At 42.2% G+C, this 14,340-nt stretch overlaps 1 protein-coding gene across 5 annotated transcripts in view; it reads left to right on the top strand.

Moving 5' to 3' along the window:
- SLC38A6 (solute carrier family 38 member 6) overlaps positions 1-14,340 on the top strand; it is a 78,490-nt gene that overhangs the window by 22,861 nt on the left and 41,289 nt on the right. For 4 of the 5 annotated variants that reach the window (XM_089522762.1, XM_089522761.1, XM_089522764.1 and 1 more), the window contains exon 6: positions 13,640-13,718. The exons of the other annotated variant lie outside the window; for it this stretch is intronic. In XM_089522762.1, coding sequence (XP_089378888.1) covers positions 13,640-13,718 — 79 coding nt within the window. The remainder of the gene's footprint in view (positions 1-13,639; positions 13,719-14,340) is intronic. 5 annotated transcript variants of the gene reach the window in all.

The following is a 14,340-nucleotide window of genomic DNA, read 5'->3' as shown; positions in this document are numbered from 1 at the left end:
CTGGATGTTCGTATCTTTCCCCTTGAGAAGAATGTGACAGTAATAACAAAGAAACAATATTGTACAGCAGTGAGAATCTTCTTTTCAGTAAGGAAATGATCTTTAAATCTCTTGTACTAAGTTTATGATGAATTTTGTTGACAAGTCTGTACCTGGTGTGTTCTTAATTTCTTTTGAAAGACAGTGAATATATACTGTACAGGTTCAGTCTTTCTTATCAAGAATTCCAAAATCTGAAATATTCCAAAAACCAACACATTTTCATGGGTGGCTGGGATAGTAACATTTTTGCTTTCTGAAGTTTCAGTGTCCACCAATTTTTTTTCATGCACAAAACTATTAAAATATTGTATAAAAATATCTTCAGCCTATGTGTTTAAAGTACATATGAAACTTAAATGAATTTGTGTTTAGACTTGGGTCCCATCTCCAAGATATCTCATTGTGTACGTATATTCAAATACAGGTATTCTGAAATCCAAAAAAAATCCAAATTCCCCCAGGAAGACGTTCCTGATAAATGGAAGCGGGGGGGGGGGGGGGGACTCCTATTTATCACAACTTCTGGTCCCAAGTATTTCAGACAAGGGAGATTGAACCTGTATATATTTCCCTCCTATACATAGAATTCTGTAGCTCTTGTATTGCAGTCCAGACAGTAGCTCTTGTATTTTGCTTAAATATCCAATCTTCTAATTTTATTTTGCTAATTCAACATATTAACCCTGGATTTTTGTGAGTACAAAGACAATCTTTTATTGTGTGAAGGAGGGGCATGGTGCTTTTCGTCTACCTCCTTTGAAGCAATACATCAATACAAGAATCTTGGGGTGTGTGTGTATGTGTACTGTGTTTCTGTAACATGGAATGTGCTTATAGTACCCCCCCCCCCTTTTTTTTCATATTTCTTTCTTCCTCCTTTGTCATTAATCTAATGCAAATTCCTTTTGGAGGACGCAGGTAGACCTATAGATCTGCAACCTTTGTGCGCTTTTTATTTTTTGAAATGTCATGCAGGATGAAAATAAGAAAGTGATCCCCATAGAGTGATGCCAAGCTTTACAATTCATATACCCGCCAAGGTCCTATATGTTTTTGTTGTGGTTGTGTGCCTTCTGACTTTTGGTGACCCTAAGGTAAACCTATCATGGGTTTTCTTAGCAAGATCTGTTCACAGGAGGTTTGCCATTGCCTTTCCCTGAGACTGAGAGTGTGTGACATGCCCAAGGTCACCCAGTGGGTTTTATGGCCAAGTTGGGATTCAAACTCTGGTCTCCAGAGTTGTAGTCCAACAGCCAAACCACAATGCCATGCTGCATAAATATACCTCAGTGTGGTTATGCTGGAAATCACAGCTGTGCAACTAGGTGTGCAACACAATGGCTCATTCGCTTCCCACCCACCAAAGTGAGAATAATTAGATTCATTAAGGGCCACAATTACCTAACTACTTCTGCAGCTGTTTTTACACTAGGATAGTGCCTCAGCAGAATTTTTGCCTTTATCTTTAAGAGCTATTTAGAAGATAGGCTTCAGTTGTTGCAAAGAATGGCATGGGACAATGTCCGCATAGATCAGCAATTCTTTGGAATTATGTTATGAAAACAAGGAAGGTATTTTTTTTCCCTGTGCTCTGTTTAAAAATGGCTAATCCAGGGAATTATAAAGGCAAATGCTGTGAAGAAAGCCAGAGATATGCCCCCTTCTGTACATACTTTGCAAACACTTGTGAAATAAACAGACACCTACATTGGAAGCAAACCTGGTCATTTCTTGCCACCGGGTATGCATGTCTTGGTAAAGATCTGCCTACATTAATCTTTTAAGTGACTTCTGTATTTGCCACAAGTGTGGATTGTTTACAAAGAGATTTAGAGTAATTGGGGCACTCACCCCTTCAGCAGCTTATGTTTAGCCTGAAAGCTAATTATTCTTATTGTTTTAAAGTGAGCATTTCCAGCCCCACTTTAATTGAAGACAGTTTTCCCGTTGCCAATGGACATTGATTTATTTTTATCTATTTAATTAATTTATATCTTTCTCCCAGTACAGCAGTTACGTTCACTGATGTTTTTAAGAACTCCTAGGAAATAATCCAGGATATTACTAATTTTAATTTATTTATTGAAAAGTATTTATATCCCAATGAATATAAAAAAATCTTGGGGAGCATACAATAAAAAACATTTTCATTGTTTTAACAATTGAGTATTTAAAACAGTGAGGATAGTTGAAACAGTTCCAAAATATATTAAACCATATATCTGTTTTAAAACTGAAAACAATTTAAAATAATGTATACATTCAACTTGGGGCCAGGTTGAAGCCATAATCAGCACTAGAAGAGAAGGGTTTAGTGCTGGGTGACCAGATGTCATAACTGCAAAGGTGACAAGACACCATAAAATGTAGGGCATTCAAGAAAAAATGGGCATTAGCACTGATATAAATGTAAATCCATGCTTCTTAGTCATGTTAAAAATGGAGGACATTTTGAATTCCTCCTGGACAGAGGGTTGAAATGACTAAGGCGGGTTATAGACTGCCCATTTGGGGCGGTCAGGACCCGCCCCTTTCCCCGGAGTATCAGGGCTTCAGTGGTTACACCGGCAGCCGCTGAGGCCCCGATCCGCTGCTTTTCGGGCTGCGGGGAAGCAGCAAAACGCCGCTTCCCCGCAGCCTGGAAAGGGGTGTCCTTGGGGCTTCAAGCCCCAAGGACACCCCGCGGCGGCGGGGAGGGGGAGAAAGGGGCCGCTTGGCCCCTTTCTCCCTTGCTTCGCTGGGTGCAGCTGTCTGAAGGCTGCGCCCAGCGAAGCAAAGCGGCGCCGCGGACCAGGAAGGAGCTCCGAAACGGAGCTCCTTCCTGGTCCGCGGAAAGGGCGCCCTAGGCGCCCTGCCGCGGATTGAGGACGTCACGTCCGCGCCGCCCTGTCTAGAGGCGGCGCAGCCGTGACATCCTCACGGCGGCGGCCATATGGAAGGGCCGCCGCCGTTTAGTGCGTGACGGGCACGCACTAGGGTTTGTAATCCTAGTGTGTGCTCGTCACGCACTAAAGTGCCGGTGTGTAACGGGCCTTAGTAATGTTATTATGAGCTGTAAATTTGTTAATGTGGATGCCCATTCTTCCTTTTTAAATTCCTTTAAAATTCCCTCTGGTTCCAAAAATGGTTGCTCCTAACTGTATACATTATTCAAACTTTGGGGATTTCTTTTTAAAGTAAGTAAAGATCCTGATATGGATAGTGCTAACTATATTCTAAAGCAGGGACAGTCAACCTGAGGCCCTCCTGCTGTTGTTGAACAGCAACTTCTGCTTCGTGGTCTCTGTGAAGCACACAAATTGGTTATTCTGCGCCTGTGCAGCATTTCCAGATCCTACTGGAATCGCTAGGGAAGACTTTTTGGTGGTAGCTCCACCCACAGGACCGACAGTCAGGGTCGGAATCCAGTCTGAGCCATGTCCTTTTGTCTGAGTGGGATGAGTCCTTGGACTTGTCCCGAGATTTATGCTTCCTCTTCTCTGGTCTGGAGTCCGAGGATTTTTTCGCCTTAGGCGAGGATGGGCAGCCAGCCGCATCTTGGTCCAAGGACCTCCGCTTGCCTGCTGATTGGGGAGGTTCCGGAGAGCATTTGCCCTTGGCAGCAGTAGCCTTAGCAGGGACCCTCGAAGGAGACAAAGGGGTAGTGCCCTCGGTTGCAGTAGCCTTGGCAGGGACCCCTGGAGCCATAGATGGGAGCTTGCCCTTAGCGGCTGAAGTCTTGGCAGAGGCTCTAGAGGTGGAAAGGGGCTTCAGGATTTGTGTATAGAGCATGGACCTGAGCCGCATCTCTCTGTTCTTCCTGGCCTGAGGGGTGAAGGCCATGCAGTGAGGACAGGAGGCAGGGACGTGACCTTCTCCGAGGCAGAGGAGGCACAAGGAGTGTCTGTCTTGAGCCGGGATGTTTGTCCCACATTCGATGCACTTTTTAAAAGAGTGCGCGGACATGGCTGAAAAAGGGCCAGAGGACAAAAGAATTGTCAGAAGTCCAAGTTGTTACTGTTAATCAGAGTCCAAAACAAGTCCAAATCACAGTCCAAGAGTAGTCAGAGACAAGCAAAGTCAGCAACGCAGTAAAAGAAAGTGAAAGCTAAGGAAGGAGCGATTTGTGAGCGAGGCTCCTAAGCTGCTCATGCAGCGGACAAAAGGAACTGAGGAAGGGTGGGAAGACCTCCTGCCTATAGAGCTCTGGACTTCACTAAGGTTAGTTGGCATTTGTCAAATCACAACACTCACACTGTTTCTGGTTTAATTGTTGTTTATTGCCAGGACACTCCCTCCTCCACAATGGGAGAAGCTTGTCAGTCTAACCCATTTGTGTGCTTCACAGAGACCACGAAGAAGAAGGACAGGTTGCTTACCTGTAACTGTAGTTCTTTGAATGGTCGTCTGCAAATCCACACAAATCCCGACCATCCTCCCCTCTCTTGTGTCCTTCTCTCTTCCTTGTCTGCTCTTACGGCGGATCATTTTTGGAACTGAGAAAGGGCGGGAAGACCTCCTGCCTATATAGAGGGTGGGCGGAGCTACCACCAAAAAGTCTTCCCTAGCGATTCCAGTAGGATCTGGAAATGCTGTGCAGATGCAGAATAACCCATTTGTGTGGATTCGCAGATGACCACTCAAAGAACTACAGTTACAAGTAAGCAACCTGTCTTTCTAGCATCAAGGACTTGAGTTCCAGCAAGGGCTGATTCTGCACTGCAGAAATAATGCAGTTTGACACTGCTTTAACTGCCATGGCTCCATCATATAGAATCCTGGGATTTGTCATTCGTTGTGGCACCAGAGCACTCTGATAGAGAAAGCTAAATATCTCACGATAGTACAAATCACAGAATTCCATAGCATTGAGCCATGGCAACTAAAGTGGTGTCAAACTGCATTATTTCTGCAGGGCAGATGAAGCCAAGGTCTACAAGGCCACAAGTTGCCCATCCTGCTCTAGGGAATTGTGAGCAAATTTCAACTACTGGTTAATACAATTTCTAACATATATTGTAGGGGTAGGGGTAGGGGTCAACAACATCTGTTGCATCATATACCACCAATAAAGCTTATCTTATAACAGTTTCATTTGTCAGTATTCAGTATTGAACCAAATTTTGGAGAGACTGGGAACTACAAACCATGCCAGAACAGGTGCTCTAGAGGCCTTTCCTCCCAGAAGGGAGGAACAGGTTCTCTACAACTGGGTTGAGGAACCTGGCCTTCTGGGATTTTCCAGGCAGCCCCTCCTCCTGCCCCATGACACCAGTGTTAGGTAGATTCCCAGATTTTATACCTTCCCACACCCAGCATGGTATAATGGTTTGAGCTTTGGACTATGACTCTGGAGAGCAGGGTTTGAATCTCTGTTTGGCCATGAAAACTCACTGAGTAACCATGGGCAAGCCATACTCTCTCAGTGTCAGAGGATGGCAATAGCAAAACAGAGTGACCAGGCATCTTCCTTTTCCAGGACATGCCCTACTTTTCAACCTTCTGTCCAGGAGGAATTCCAAAATTTGGGAATTCTATTTGGGCAAGACTAACAAGCATGAATTTACATTTATATTAAGTGTTTTAAAAGCTTTTATTTGATCATGTCTGACATTTTTTCGTGAATGCCTGACATTTTGTGGTGCCTTATCCTCCTTTGCCGCTAGGACATCCATTTGCCCTGATGTCAAACCCGCTCTGAAGAAACTTGCCAAGAACACCCTGTGATTGGGTTACCATAGGGTTGCGATAAGCCAGAAATGACTTCAACTGTGCTGAAATTGAAGTTGTTCCATGAGCTGAAAGAGGTTTCCCGTAATTGTTCCAGTAGGCTGAAGTACTTATCCAAGAGCCAATGCAGTAGTTTCTGGATAGTTCTCCAAGTGTACCAAGGCATTTTTTTGCTGGAGAGGAAAGTCAAGATGGCATCCCTCAGTGAATTGGATTGCCAGTTGAATTTGACTTTAAGAGTTCTCGTCAGGCAGGGTCTTCCTGTACACCAGTGAGCAGCAAATTAGTTTGGGGTGTGCAAGACAGGCTATGTGACATAGGCAACTCTGTCTTCCCAGAAGGAATAATGGTGAGGGAGCTCAGAAGGAATGTCTGGAATGAACCGCCTCTGCTGCCTATCAGCATCTGATGACTGAAGCAGTTGCTTGGGTCCTCTCTTATGGAAGCTTAGAGCAGAATCTATCCTCTGTGTGATCTGTGAGTCAGGAAAAGCCCATATGCCTGATCTTCATGCTTCTCTATTGCTAAATCAATAGCAGTAGCAGCTTCGTTTATATACTGCTTCATACCGCACTAGGCAGTCTACAACTGTAGGCTAATTGCCCCTAACAAGCTGGGTACTCACTTGGAGGGATGCAACAGTAAGAGTAGGATTGATTTACTTCATATAGTTGTTATGCGGATGGCCACAGGGAAAGCAAATTACTTTGTAAATTACAAACGTCATGTAAAATTCACACTGTATAAATGATAATTAGTAGGAACAATAGATTTTAAAAACCTCTTTCTCATCCTTAGCCCAAATAAACCTTTGTAAAGTGCTGTGTTTGGCTTGCTCCATAAAGCCCTGCAAAGATGCATGTCCTTCTTAATAACAGTGTCATGAACTGAACTGGTTGGCTAAGAACAACTAGCCAGAGGGAATGAGGTTCATTCTTTCCAACCACCGGATGTTTTTAAGGGTGTCCTGCCAACCCTTCAGCAAACCCATGAACTCTGACAACTCCCTGAGCTCATGAATACACATTCTCCTTTTGTCACCAAACTGGTTTTGGCATGGATGGCTTGTCTGTGGACCGAGTGGTTGGGAAAAGTTGGAGCCAAGGGTGAGTGATCATGAACCTCTATAAACAAAACCCACCTTGTGTGTTAGCACTGGTGTAACAGCCTGTCAAGGGATGTATCTTCTAGTACTACTAAAATACATGTTGACTACTTTCTTTCTCTGCTAGGAGTGAATAGCTTCTTCAGGTGCATGTCCTCAGGACTTATAGCTTGGAAAATGTACTTTGGGGAACTAGAACTGCCAGAATCTTCCAACTGGCATGACAGAGATCCTTGAACCTTATACTTCTTTGTCTGCAAAATGAGTGGGAACTTCCTCTGACTCTTTCCCAGCATACATTATTCCACAGGTCAACCAAGGCAGTTTATGTTACAAAATCTAGGCCTGAAATCAGATTGAAATTACTGTATATATTCAGTTATAAGTCTAGAAATTTTAATCAAAAAATTGACCCCAAAAAACTGAGTTGACTTATCTGCAAGTCAGTCTAAGTACTGTACTTTAAACTCTTATAAAAAGGGAGCCATCCCTTGGTGAAAGACAAAAATGTAATCTGTCCTGAGAGCACTGCCCTCCTACCCCCCCCCCCCCCTTTGCTCTCTCATCCAGCCTTTAGTGGGAGTATAAACAGTTATGTCTGCTGGAATTTTGTTAAGTTCTTTGGCATCATTTTTACTTTGCTTCATCTTATAGATCTTTTGTCACAGGCCCCTAAATTTTACCCTCGACTTATACATGAGGTCAATTTATAGTCAATTATATATGGTAATCTGGAAAATCATTTAGTCCATGGGAGTTGGACTTGATTAGCAAACATTTGCTCAAGCACCTTGTACAGGAAGAGTTTTGTTAACAATTGACCTTGATTTATTTTCCTCTTCTTGCCATTAGGATCATCAGAGGGTGCTAGTTAGGATGGCTATGTATTGCCTGCAGTATCCAAAATAGTAAGCCTCTGTGTATCATCTATGTAAGCCTCTGTATATCAGTAGCTGGGAAATGGAGGTGCTGCTCATTCATATCTTATGGGAGGTTTCCCATAAGCAACTGGTTCTGCAGAAAGTTGGACTGGGTAGACCTTTTCTTTAATCCAGTATGGCTCTTTTTATGTTCTTAAGAGAATGGGTTCCTAGCCTGTGTGATTTGTCTTGTCTGCTGGTGTCATTTGAAGATACTGAATCTCTAGAGCAGTGGTTCCCAAACTTGGTCTTCCAGGAGTTTAGAACTTTAACTCCCAGTAGCCCCAGTCATCTTGGTCAATATTCAGGAATTATGGGAGTTGAAGTCTAAAACATCTGGTTCTTGTTCAGGTCTGACTGCATGATTTCATTAATGCATTAAATAAGTGAGCAAGTTGCTGGAAGGCTGTCTAAATCTCAGTAGAGATATATTGTTGGGTATCTGTGGTTTTGTGAAGTTTCAGGCTACATGATGGGAACTGTACATCTACACAAAAACATTTTAGTATTCTAAATAGTAAATGAGAAGGCAGACATTCTGGCTTTAAGCCAATTGAGAAAGAAAAAGATTGACAAGTCTGATTGACAAGTCTAATTGATACCACATTGGACACAGAGATTGGTTGGTTCCCATCCACTGGAGTGAAGGTGAGTTTATTCAAAGTTGGCAGGAGTGAAGTGAAATAGCCAACCAATTTCAGTCGGCCAACTGCAGAAGCTAGGGATGAGAAAAGGACCAGGGGCTTATGCTTGTATCTCTGTGCAATCTGTGCTAAATTCAGTAAATGGATTGATTAAGAAGACTGTCGACAACTTCCAAGTCTCTCTTCTAAACTTTAAGTCACTTTTAAAGCTTTAAGCTTGCACCACAAGGATGTAGACTAGAACCTGGTTTCAGTAGCAGCTCTGGAGCTTGGGAAGCAGTAGTGCAAGTGCCTTTCTGGTCATGTGCAGGAAACCTTTCCTCAAATAATCCAGACCTACATGCCTTGGGGGTAGAAGAACATCTGGGGTGAAGTGAAGTTATAAGAAAGAATCACTGGATACCCCTCATATTTGCAAATCCATCAGGAGATGCCATGAATCATCAGGGAGTAAGTCAAATGATCTTACTGGGATGCTCAAAAGACAGGTGTGTCAAAAAGTGGTCAGGAGGATCAGACCAAGGGTCTGTTTGGCCCAGTATTCTGTCTCCAACATAACCAGTCAAATGTCTGGCACCTCTCTTATAAAACCTCCTTATGTTACACCACACAGAAGCCAAGGGCTGTAAATCATTTGAAGCATCTATAAGCAGGAAGTAATTTGTATTGGTAGTATTCTGTCATTGCTAATTACATTACGTGGCTGGAGAAATGCAGGCAGAATTGACATTTCAGCCTAGGGACACAAGGTAGCCACCGCAATTCAGCTGGCATCTAGAAATACAGTAGGTTTGGTGTACCATTTCCCAAGCTCTACACTTGTTGCTAGCATTGGCACTGTGTCGCCTTATAATTAATATTAGTAAACATCTTTGAATGTGCAGTCTTTGTAAACCCTCTCCTCGGATGTTGTTTCAAACAGACAACCAATGGCTCATCTCTTCTTCTTTACTAAAGAGTGTATTACTATTATTTGGTGGTGAATTTTAATGTGGACGTCTCCCTTCAGTTCAAAACATGGGGCACCCAACCGGGTAACTTAACCTTTTAAACTGTGGATAAAGCACTCTCCTGGAGAAAGCACTCTCATCCAAATAGTGCTGTTTTCTCATGAGCTGCCAAAAGAGAGATCCCTATCTTATGGAAGCCTCAGGGTATAAATATATTCATTGAACTTGGCATCCATTTTCCTTATTGCCTAGAGAAAGAAAAAGAACAGTATACACAAGAGAGGGAGAGAGGGAGAGGGAGGAACCTCCTTTCTTTTTAGTTTATACCGGAGTCTGACGAAAAGGATTGGACCCTGTTTTGAACAGGAGGTTGCTTTTCAAAGGAGTAGCTCTGCCATTTAGGAAACAAAAGAGTCAATCATACAACAAAGGATGGAAATGATCAAATGGTTAGCCAGAGGCTGAAATAAATGCACGGGAAAGAGTGACAGATTGTATATTTGCAGGAAATCTGATCTGGAAATTAGTCCAAGGTTTTTTACATTGTTTTTTTCCTCCTTGTCTCAACTGATGTGACTTCTTTTTAAAAAAAAGAAGTGAAGGAGATAAATCTCTGATCTCTCAATTCCAGATGTACAAAATGTAGCTACTTAGTGAAAATGAGAAAGAAATATTCAGTTGTGATACAGGAGAAGTTTCAGTTTCTTTGTAGTCCCCCCCCCCCTTTAATGCCTCTTTATATTCATTGGGACCTACAGGTCACCATCAGAAAAGGGTAGTATCTTTATTAGTGTCATACAGTCATACTGGTGGTTTTCACATTACATACCCTTATAACACTCCATCAAATTTTCTTTTTAAAAAGGAATAAAATTGGAGACACCAAATAAAATGTCTCCCCAAGCCTTAGTCAACCAGGAAGGCCAACTCCAATTGGAAAAACCTGAGTGTCTCAATACAAAGAAGTGAATGTTTCCTTATTTAGTGACCTCACAACTGTTTTTAATTTAACCTTGCTGTAGGTACATGCCACTCTGGATTAATGCAATTCACTTTTCTTTATAGAGGCCACATTCCTTCACTTCAAAATTTGTAATCTTTAACTCTTTCAGGGCGGCAGCGTTTTGTAGCATTTTGCAGCATCTATACTTTTTATTCTCATTGATTTTAACAAGGCAGGAGAAGTGGAGTTTGGCTCTGTTTGCACCGTGCATTTTGGTGAATGAGCCAGTCACTCCAAATGAATATTTTTTCCAGTTATTTAAAATATAGGTTTTTGGAGCATAATTTGAATAGAATTCAATTCCAAATGAGTTAGCATACAACTCAAATGAAAGCAATGTTTTCTCATGAGTGATGAATCACAAATGATATACTATTTAATATAGTAGCAAATGCCCATCATTTTAATTGGTAATGTATAGAGAGGTTCTCTCATGTAGCAGTCCATCTACTCTCTTGGAGAGAGATTTGTTCACTCAATTTGCAGGACAGTTTTTGCCTATATCCTACAACATAATTCCTTCCTCTCCCCCCAGGAAATGAGAGAAAGCAGTGATTGTTGTTGTGTCCCTTCAGATCGTTTCCAACTTAAGGCAACACTAAGGCAAACTTACAATTTGGTCTTCTTGACAAGTTTCTTCAGAGGGGGTTTGCTATTATCGTATTCTGAGGCTGAGAGAGTGGTTTACCCAGTGTCACCCAGTGGGTTTCCATGGCCAGGCCAGGATTCAAATCCTGGTTTCCAGAGTCTTACTTCAACACTCATACCACTACACAAATCTGGTTTATTAGGCAGATTCACATGTCATTCACATGTTGTTTTTATTTTAACGGAGCAATGCAAATATCTTCACTCACGTATTCTGGTTTTGTTGTTCGCACTCTGAAATGGCATTGATCTGCATCTCTTTGGGATTTTAGCAGGAGACAGTAGCTGAGGAAGTGGGGGATCCCCCATTGCTAGTCCTGGACTTATCTTTCATGATCTGAGGGGGGAACATGCAGCTTCCCTCCTGGGGAGCCCCAGGAAGCCACCCATTGGAATTGGTTGTGAAGGGAAAAAAGAAGAGAACTATTTCCTCGTAAAGTTGGCTGGGTGGAGCCTCACCCCGCCAACGAATTGACAAGGCAAATGTATTCAGAACCCCTTCAAGGTATGCTGACTCTAACCTGGATCTGTTTGCATTGTTATTCACACTGCCAATGATGTGAATCTTTTTCAAAAGACTTGGAAAAATTCCCAAGTTCATTTGTCCCAGGTTAAGTGGGCTTTTTGGTAGGCCCCCAAAAAACTGATTCAGGTGCATTCTGGGTTTGTGTGAACAACAAGGATTCAACCTGTATTCAACTTGAATTATTTTCCTGTGAATAAGTCCATAGTTTTCACTGGCTGTTCCTAAGTTGTGGCTCTCCCTTTCAAGAGAAACTAGACTGGCCTACCTGTGTTGTGCTGCCACCTATACAGGTTGAGCCTCCCTTATCTGGAATTCTGAAACTTTTCATACGTGGCTAAGATAGTGACACCTTTGCTTTCTGATAATTCAAAATACACAAACTTCATTTCATGCACAAAATTATTAAAAATATTGTATAAAATTACCTTAATAATAATAATAATAATAATAATAATAGTTTATTTACATTTCCCGACCCCCCCCCCCAAGGATCGAGGCAGGATTACATCAATAAAATAATACAAATACAGTTGATAAAACACTAATACTGAATTTACCACATTCCTATCAGTTCTCTAAAAAAACAGTTCATCAGTAGCCAATAATCATAGTCGAAAGTGGAACATCATCATAAGCTTTTATATGGAGTCCGATGGATAAGCCCACCGGAAGAGATCCGTTTTGAGTGCCTTCTTAAAGGCCTCTAAGGTATTGATGAGACGGCTCTCTTCCGGTTGGCTATTCCATAATTTTGGAACCGCAGCTGTAAACGTCCTATGGGAAGTTGACGTTAACCTAGTATTATGAAGTTCCAATAAGTATTTCCCTGATGTTCTGAGTGTGCGGGGCAGATTGTGTAGGGAGAGGCGTTTCCGCAAGTAACTCAGGCCCGAGCCATGGAGGGCTTTACAGGTAATAACCAACACCTTGTATTGCGCCCGGAAGCTAATTGGCAGCCAGTGAAGAGATTTTAACACTGGTATTATATGTTCAAACCTAGACGTACCGGTGACCAATCTGGCTGCCGCATTTTGAACCAGTTGGAGCTTCCAAACTTGGTATAAGGGTAGCCCCAAGTAGAGCACATTACATAAATCTAAACGAGAGATTACCAGTGCAAGTACCACTGCTTCAAGGTCCTTTCGGTCCAGGTAGGGATGCAGTTGGTGGATCAACTGAAGCTGATACCAAGCACTCTTGGCTGTCGCATCTATTTGAGATGACAATTGCAGAGACGGATCCAGTACTCCCAAACTGTGAACTTCATCCTTTAGGGGAAATGTGACCCCGGCCAAGACTGGTTGACAAATCTCCATCCCTGGACTTAAGGTACCTATCACGAGTACCTCCATTTTCTCTGGATTCAGCTTGAGTTTGTTTCCCCTCATCCAGTCCATTACCGACCCAAGGCAAGCATCCAGAGGAGAGATGCGATCCTTAGTCATTGCAAGAGTCAGAGTCTGTGCTTCCTTATTAGTAACTTTTACCATCTTCACTACACTCTAGTGTGCCTTGGCCATGGTTTTCATCTGTCCTGGTTTTCATATGTGAAATGTTGGTTGGTAATGGTAATGGTATGTTGGTAATGGACTATATGGACTGTCACCAAAAATGTGACATGTAATTACATTTTAATTTCTTTCTGCTTGATCCACTCTACATCTTTTTGTTGTTTCAAAGCCCTCCAGTGATCATGGATCCTTAACCCTGGTTAATAAATATGTTTGTACACTCTGTTTATACTCTATTTATATCTATACCTATTTATATATAAGAGATGGGTAATATAATCCAGACTGAGGAATTATGGGAGTCATAGTGGTCTCAGTAACATCTGGATGGCTACAGATGCCTATCACTGTTTTATCTGTCTGTATATAGGTGATAGTTTTATATTTTTCCCCTCTGAAATATAATAACGGGGCAAAAGGATTTGTATGATGTGCTCCACGCTTCAAGAAGGAATGGTTCCCCCCCCCCTTTTTAGCTGCTCTGAAACAGCAGCGCCATTATCAAATGCCTAAAGTAGTCATTATAACTTATAATTTGTAACATTTTACTTAATTATAATGCTTGTTTTTGTATTTTCCAGCTATGTCATCTTATCTTTTCATTATCAAGTCTGAACTTCCTAGTGCCATTGCAGGATTTCTGAGTGGAGACCACAGTGGGTAAGGAGAGAATTAAATTATCCCACAAATGTAGGAATTTGCTTTGCATCATGCACTCCTTGTTCTCCAGAAGGATGGGATCTTGCAGATGCCTGCAAGATACCTGTTTGCATATCTTCTTCACAGTCCAAGTGTGAGCATTTCTACGTAAGTGTAATTCCTTGTAGACTGAGCCCACAGTAATTAGTAAGAACCTGTAAGTCCTAGCTTACAGTCAAGAGAAGTTATAGCTGTTGTCCTCAACAAATTAGTAATTTCATATTTGTGCAAATGAGGGATTCTTCAGGCCAGATGCTACAGTTAGCAGAACCAGTGCTGTTCTTGGACTGAACTGTTTCAAGTTGCAAATGGAAAGAGGTTTCGTACAGGACTTGGAAAAATTACTACTTTGGAATACAACTTCCCATGTCTTCCCAGCCAGCAAGGGCAATGGACATAGTGGCAGTGGGGCTGCAGGAGTTGGTATCAAGTAAATAACTTTCAAACTCTGGCTTCATGCATAATTCCCGCTCCAAATGTCAGGGGTGAGGGCATTCCTGTGAATTGAAAATACAGTGGACCCTTGTTATTTGCTGGGGTTTGGTTCCAAGATCCCCCGTGTATAACAAAATCTGTGTATGCT

The sequence above is a fragment of the Sceloporus occidentalis genome, unplaced genomic scaffold (assembly GCF_023333645.1).
Source record: "Sceloporus occidentalis isolate IW3139 unplaced genomic scaffold, rSceOcc1.0.p SCAF_4, whole genome shotgun sequence".
In the NCBI taxonomy this organism is placed as follows: Eukaryota; Metazoa; Chordata; class Lepidosauria; order Squamata; family Phrynosomatidae; genus Sceloporus; species Sceloporus occidentalis.
This window is presented reverse-complemented; position numbering and strand designations above follow the sequence as displayed.